At 34.8% G+C, this 7,372-nt stretch overlaps 1 protein-coding gene across 1 annotated transcript; it reads left to right on the top strand.

Moving 5' to 3' along the window:
• Positions 1-582: 582 nt before the first annotated feature.
• LOC106679710 (uncharacterized) lies at positions 583-3,968 on the top strand. Its single transcript, XM_014419022.3, has 2 exons — positions 583-918; positions 3,063-3,968. Exons 1-2 carry the CDS (start codon positions 604-606, stop codon positions 3,852-3,854), a joined length of 1,107 nt encoding a protein of 368 aa, XP_014274508.1. The 5' UTR covers positions 583-603; the 3' UTR covers positions 3,855-3,968.
• The last annotated feature ends 3,404 nt before the right edge of the window (positions 3,969-7,372 follow it).

Below are 7,372 nucleotides of genomic sequence, written 5' to 3'. Positions count from 1 at the left end.
CTCCACTAAACCATCTAATTCCTCTCAAATCCAATCCTTATAGTCCAAAATCTTTCGTAAAATCATTAATGCTCCTTACTTTGTCACAAATCATCCATCAGGACCTCAATGTCCCCTATGTTGCCTATTTGGCCAGAACCAGATACCAATCCTTCCACAATAAACTTCCCAACCACCCAAACCAACTCGTTTCTAACCTAGCTTCTCCTTCACTACCTAATAATCCTCCTAGGCGTCTGAAAAGAAGATGGCCTCGAGATCTTCTCTTTTAGAAATGTTTTTCGAGTTCTATCAATGGGTAGATTCTCCAAATGTTTTTATCATGACATAATATCACTTACAGCAAATTTACTTGATGTGTATATATGTATACAGTTGTAAATATCAATAAATAAATTATTAAAAAAACATTTTTCTTAAATTAACTATTTTCGAATATGTTAAAGCAATGTTAATATTGTTAATTTAATTTTGACAAACGTGCAAATATCAATCTAATCGCTAATTGGCCAATATTTGCACGTTTGTTCACCATAATTTGAAAGAGTATAAATAATTCAATTTGCGCGTAGAAGGTACCAGTCGTTTAAGGTCATCATAACCATGAAGTCGACTGTCACAGCCATTGTGCTCTTGGGCTTGACCGCCTACAGCCAAGCTTTCTCAATCGGTGGTTTTATCAGCTCCGTAGCAAAGCACCAGAAAGAGAACGTTCAACTGATCCACGACCAGACTAAAAGTAACATCAACCAAGTGGCAAAGGACATTAAGGAAAATACAGATGCGATCCTAAGCGGCAACCTTCTCGATGCGGCACAGACGATCACCAAGAACTCTGTTAACATGGGTAAAACTGTAATAGACCAAAAATTACACAATGGTCAAAAAATAGCTGGTGATGCTATTGAAGATTTGCAGGTAATTAGGCATTATTTATTTATAAATACATTGCTAAACTGATTTTTTTTTTTTTGGCGGGAAAGCCACAGGTCCTCCCAAAATGATTTTTGGAAACCTTTACCATTGGTAATTTTGTTTTAATATATTGGTTTCAAAGATTCATATTCTGTCATTCACTAAAATAGATCAAAAATATAAAACAAAATCCAAATCACTATCACAAAGTATTAAAAACAAAAATATTTAAATTTTGTTTTACTTTTCTTAACAGGTAAGGAGAGTGTTGTATTCGGATCAAACTTTTGACGTACAATTTTGAAATATCAACTAAGTGTTTCATAATTTTTTAAATTCAAAAAAGTGCTTTTTTGACCATTGGTCTGTCTGATATCTTGAACTGAAGGACCGAATTCACTTCTTTTTTTTACCTAGTAAGGTGTCACACTCGATGCTCCTGTATCAAAATCAAGCAGTATATTCCGCACAATTACAGAAAACATGTTTTTTTATAGACTTAATGCCAAAATGGCTCAATGATTCGCGCCTAAAATATTCTATTTGAATCCATTTAACATTTCATACACAGTACCTCCAGCAAAGGTGACAGTAATGACGAAAAATTAAGTTTATCTAAGCATAATTTAAAATAAGATTTTATTGGAAATTCTAACTGAATTACTGGAAATTAAATTTCCTAAAGAACTTCTCTAAATCATACAGTAATAGCAAAGATATAGCACAAGAGCCCAAGAGGAGAAAACAGGAAGTTATCTCACCCAAATTTTTGATTGCTTCAATGAAACCTATGTATAATTACTAGGCAAAACTGATGAGTCTGCCTAGTATAGGTAGGGGGGATAAAAAATGGCGGCTGTTTCAAAGCTATAAAAAAAAACTAATTTTTCATTCGGAGCTCTATATCTTAAAAAGTAGGAACAACACAAGAAAACCTAAGAGAACGTCGTTTAAAGAAGAGTAAATTTGCTAAAATGTGAGCCCTAATAGAGTTATTTACGTTAAACAGTTTTCGAGATATAGCTTTTGAAAAAGGAACATTTCATAAAAATGTTGTATGGGATGTACTGAAAGATCAGTAGTTCGTGCATTTATTTTGCAAAATTTATACCTCAAAAATCATTTGACGTACAGATGTCTATTAGCACTCAAATTAAAGCTAGTTTAATGAGCTATAAAGTATTTTATGATGTTTATCTTCGTAGTAGTAACAGTTTACATGAAATTTGCTAAAATAAATTGATTTATAGTTGTTCGGACAGATTTATATTCAAATGTGAATATCATAAAAACTACTAAGTTTTCGAGTCTTCTTCAATCCTAGTAGTCCTCTCATTGTTTGTACATATAATTCCTTTTCTATTCTTCTTTCTTCGTTTTTCGGTGACGGGAACTTCTGATTGAGCTCCTACCTTCAAAGTGTCGTGATGGAACTCATTGATAGAAGAGAAAGCAATTAGTTTATTTTCGCTTCCATCCCTAGTGTCTTCTCCGGGAGGTCTTCAGGAGTGGTGAATTCAATTCTTCCTTCCAGAAGAACGAAATATGCTTCTTCACCTTCTATTACCACCTAACTATTCTATATACCACCTAACTTGAATTCAATTTCCACCGAGGGCTTTCTCTTTATTATCTTGGATATTTTTTTTTTACTACTTACTGATTCAAGATAGACCTTTTGTATTGATCTTAGTTACAAGAATCTAACTTTTCCAATATTCACAATCATCCATATCTATTAGCTAGGAACCTACTTATATTTAAAAATATCCAAGACATTCCCTACATTTTTTAAATGTTAGAAAGTTGTTGTCGGACTTACACGATATCACACCTATCAAAGTGACAATATACTACATAATTTACATGTAAGTTTTTCAAAATAAATAGAGTCCTGAAATATGGTCAATTGCAGGGTTGTGAGAAAATGTACAAAATTAGGATTCCAGTTTACTTGTACATTAACTCTTTCCCTTATATGTATATTATAATTATATAATATTCTATATTAAAATGCTATATAACAATTTGTAATTACACACATTTTCGCTTCTATTAAAATACGATATACTAATATATATTACAATATATACTAATACACAATCCATTGTAAGTCTCTATCTATTAATGTATATATGTTTTTATAGTATCTCAATCCATTCAGACCAAGACCAAGACCGACAACCCAAAAACCCGTCGAAGAAACAACTACAGCTGTTCCAGAAAAACCAACTACTGAAAAACAAACTCCGCCTCCAGTAGAACCAGAAACCTCCCCAACGCAAGAACAGGCAGCAGAACCGGAAACCCCTACGCTAGGCTCTGTACAAGAAGCTCCGGTGCCTGAAAAATCGACTGCAGAAACTGAAACACCAGTGCAAGAAGGATCACCTACACAATCTGAAATTCCAGCGCCTGAAGAACCGGCTCCAGAACCTGAAAAGCCGGCTCAAGTAGAACCGGCTGCAGCTCCAGCTCCTGAAGAACCAGCAGCAGAACCAGAAAAGCCTGTACCTGAAGAACCTGCCCCAGAACCTGAAGCACCTGCACAAGTAGAACCGGCTACAGCTCCAGGACCTCAAGAACCGGCAGCAGAACAAAAAGTTTCTGCTACTGACGAACAGATCGCAGAACAAGAAAATCCAGCTCCTGAAAAACCAGTAGCAGACCACGAAACTCAAGCTTCTGCAATACCAGCTGCAAAACCAGAAAACCCAGCTCCTGAAGTTACTGCAGCAGAACAAAAAGCCCCAACTCCTGAAGAACCAGCTGCAAAACCAGAAACGCCAGCTGCTGAAGTACCAGTTGCAGCACCAGAATCTCGAGGTTCTTTGGTAACTTTTCCAAAGCCAAACTACCAATTGAAACCAGTGCCGGTACAAAAACAGGGATGGAGTCTCTCTGGTTTCGCGAAAAAAACATTTGACTTAGTAGGTTAAATGGAAAACACCCAACTGCATTTTATTAAAATAGAAAATTTTTATTTATCTAATGGTCCTTATAGGAATAATAAGTCTGATGATTGACAATTTGAATAGAAAAATCTCATCTCATATATGTTATTATTTGTATTCACGTAATCTATTTAATAACATAAGAAATGGCAACAAACCAGCAGCCAATAAAAGTTCAGAAGCGACGTGCCAGGACACGTATTTAGGGATTAAGTTTTTAGGTTTAGTTTAAATACATTTCAAGAGTTATGTGTGCCCCAGCACATTATAAAATTCATAGGAATCAACAAACTAGCTTATTTTTGTTAATAATGGGGACAGAAAAATTGTATATACGATGCAGTGAACTAGAGTATTGTAAAATACCATCTCTCTATTCCACGTTACTGCCCTGAGGAAACACTAGCAGGTTTTATTTCGCAGAGGATGAAAATGTCACAACGTCTCGACAGGACCTTAACTAAGCCTTTGCCTGATTCTTCATTTTTTATTTCAATTTTTATGAGTTGTGCGTTAGAAACAAAATCAGCAACAACCCTCCAATTCTTTTTTTATAGCAACAGATTTACTAGAGTTTCCTGAGACTGACATTTGCCAAAGAATCCTATCTGGCTCACTCTTATCTTTGGCAACGAAAGTAGGCTGCGAAGGTTTTTTCGTCTTTGAGCAAATACAAGAAGTAAGCAGTCGTTTGAGGTAAAACCCAACCTTTCTAAGTTACAAAGACATCTATTTATATTGCTTAATCGGAAATCAGGCAGTAAGTCCAAATTCCAGAAATTTACCATGACAGGACCATCGTCATCTTTCAAATGCATATCCGTCATATGGCTACCGTCGAGCAATGAGTATCCTGCTCATATCGACTTTATTGGTATGGAGGCATACGATGATCCACACTGCACCATAGGTTACAGTGCATTACGTTCGACCGACACGCTGAGGACTGCCGGGTACAGGACTGCACTAGGAAGGAGTTCTCCCAGATCTGTGCTGTATACAGAAAAGGTCACATTAATGAGAAGCCTTCTCCAACTTTTTCCACTTTATTTGAAAACAATTATTACATTGTTTATAGTTTATCTTGGAGCAATAACGACCAATGCCCGAATCCCAGGTCCAACATTTGTTTGTTAGTTCGTTTTTTCAATAACTAGAATGACGAAGAGTAAATGGTGTGGAATAAAAAAAAAGATGCATACTTCTGAGATTTTTTTTTTACATATCTGGGTTGGGAGAAAAACTTCAAGCAACGATCAAATCAGTTTAATCCCAACGGTAGATAAACCAGGAAATATAACTCATTCAGAAGTCTTAGAATACCTATCCTTACAATCACTGACCCATATATGGAATACACAGTAAGGAAAAGTATTGTGATCGTACAAAAATCGATTTCAAGTTTTGGACAGCTTTACAAACTCCGTAAATTTCTACCTCCTACATACTTTCTCATCATTCGTTCCTTTCTCATTGACAGATTATTCCAAGTAAACCACAATGGTTCCAATTCATTCCAATATTCTCAGTCCGCTGGTGTTCCTCAAGGTAGTATCCTTGGTCCAAATCCTCTACACCGTCTATACAGCTGACATTCCAACCAATCCTACCACTATCCTCAACATGTATGCCGATGACACATGTGTGCTCGCAGTTAATAATAACCCATTAATTGTATCCCAAACTCTCCAATCCCGTATCACTGCCCTCGAAGAATGGTGTCGTAATTGGAGGATTAAGATAAATTCTAACAAATCCCATCAAATCACCCTTTACCCTTCGTCGTAAACCTACCGACTGCCCTACAGTTTCATTTAATAATGTTACTCTTACCCCTGTCGAAGAGATCCGCTACCTTGGACTACATTTAGACAAAGGATTAACCTGGAATCCTCACATAAGACAGTAAAGACAGGTAACTGCACGTCGATTTCGACTATTACAGCACTTACTAGACAAACGGTTTAAACTTCCAACACATTACAAAAGACTGATATACATGACTGTAATAAGGCCAATCTGGACATATGGAGTTGAGCTTTGGGGCTCCACTAAACCTTCGAATTCCTCTCGTATTCAATTCTTACAATCCAAAATCCTTCGTAAAATCTACATTGCTCCTTACTTTGTCACAAATAATATCATAAATAATGACCTTAATGTTCCCTATGTAACCGATCTAGCCCGAACCAGATATCACTCCTTCCATTATAAACTCTCCAACAACTCAAACCCCCTAGTTTCTAATCTTGCATCCTCTTCCTTTCTGACAATCCTCCGAGGCGCCTGAAAAGAAGATGGCCACGAGACCAGCTAATGTAAAATGTCATTGCTAGCAATGGGTAGTTGCTCTACACGCCTGTATCACTCCATCATAAACTTACATCAGATTTACTGGATAAATTATTATGCACAGTTGTAAATTTCAATAAACATATTTAAAAAACAAAATTGCCAGGATGGCTAACTCCATTGAATTATTCTTCGTATTTTCAATAATAATTCTACATTGAATTATTTAAGAACATAATGTAAATTTTAGTTAACTGTTATATTTTTATATTACTATTATAATTTTTCGAAACAAAAATGTTGGAACAAGAAATATTATTTCTGTTAAAACTGGAGTTTGTCAATATGTCAACTGATAGGCTCATTTGGAAAATTATTACGGAAAAATATTGTTACAGTGGATAAAAAGGGTGAGCCCGCAGATAACAATTAGAGCCAATGTAATATTAACTGACGTTGTAGGAACTAAAATATAAATTCAAATAAATATTTATCAATTTGAATACGTCAAAACAACCGTTTGCACATATTTTTATTTACATTATGCTAATTATACCGAAATTTAAACACAAATATGCTCTTCGTTAGGCATACTTTAAAATCGATACATATCCTTCCGTTATGAACTCCACAACCAAACAAACTGTCTAATCTCACAGCTTACTTTCCAATAGATTTCAGAAAAATCTAGAGCGCCACCTATCGGTACTTTTTCTTTATTTTATTAATGCCTATCTCAATTTATTACTACTATTTAATTTATTAATAACTTTGCTTTTCTTTTCCTTTTTTTATGCGGGCTTACGAAAAATAATTACTTCTTATTCATAATGTTTAAATTTAAATGAAACCTTTTATGACAAGACAGTATTTGTGATGGACTGTGTAAAAGCCCAAAAGTTTATATTATTTTATTTTTTTATTTAACTCAATTTACTTTCCAAGTGGTTTTTGAATTTTATTGATTATAAGTTTATTTTTTATAACTATAAGCTATTTTGTATTTTGAATTTGTGCCATAAAAATAAGGAATATAAGAAGGTTTATTGGTGCGAGTGTATAAATACATTGCTGAGGTGTAGCATGTTCACAACAAAGGCGTTTATCTTTTTTTTGGCAACAATATATTTATATGAAAACGATATTGTTTGCCAGAAAAAAGGATACACGGTAGGATATTTGCAGTTTTTTCGGACTTGAAAAATATTTTT

Source organism: Halyomorpha halys, unplaced genomic scaffold (assembly GCF_000696795.3).
Source record: "Halyomorpha halys isolate HHAL.00 unplaced genomic scaffold, Hhal_1.1 Scaffold14.1, whole genome shotgun sequence".
Classification (NCBI taxonomy): Eukaryota; Metazoa; Arthropoda; class Insecta; order Hemiptera; family Pentatomidae; genus Halyomorpha; species Halyomorpha halys.
The sequence above is the reverse complement of the archived record's forward strand: the minus strand, read 5'-3'. Positions and strand labels throughout refer to the sequence as shown.

Coding starts and splice junctions, on each gene's coding strand:
- LOC106679710 (XM_014419022.3), top strand. CDS start 604: ATGAAGTCGACTGTCACAGCCATTGTGCTCTTGGGCTTGACCGCCTAC. Junction 919..3,062: donor ATGCTATTGAAGATTTGCAG/GTAATTAGGCAT, acceptor ATGTTTTTATAG/TATCTCAATCCATTCAGACC.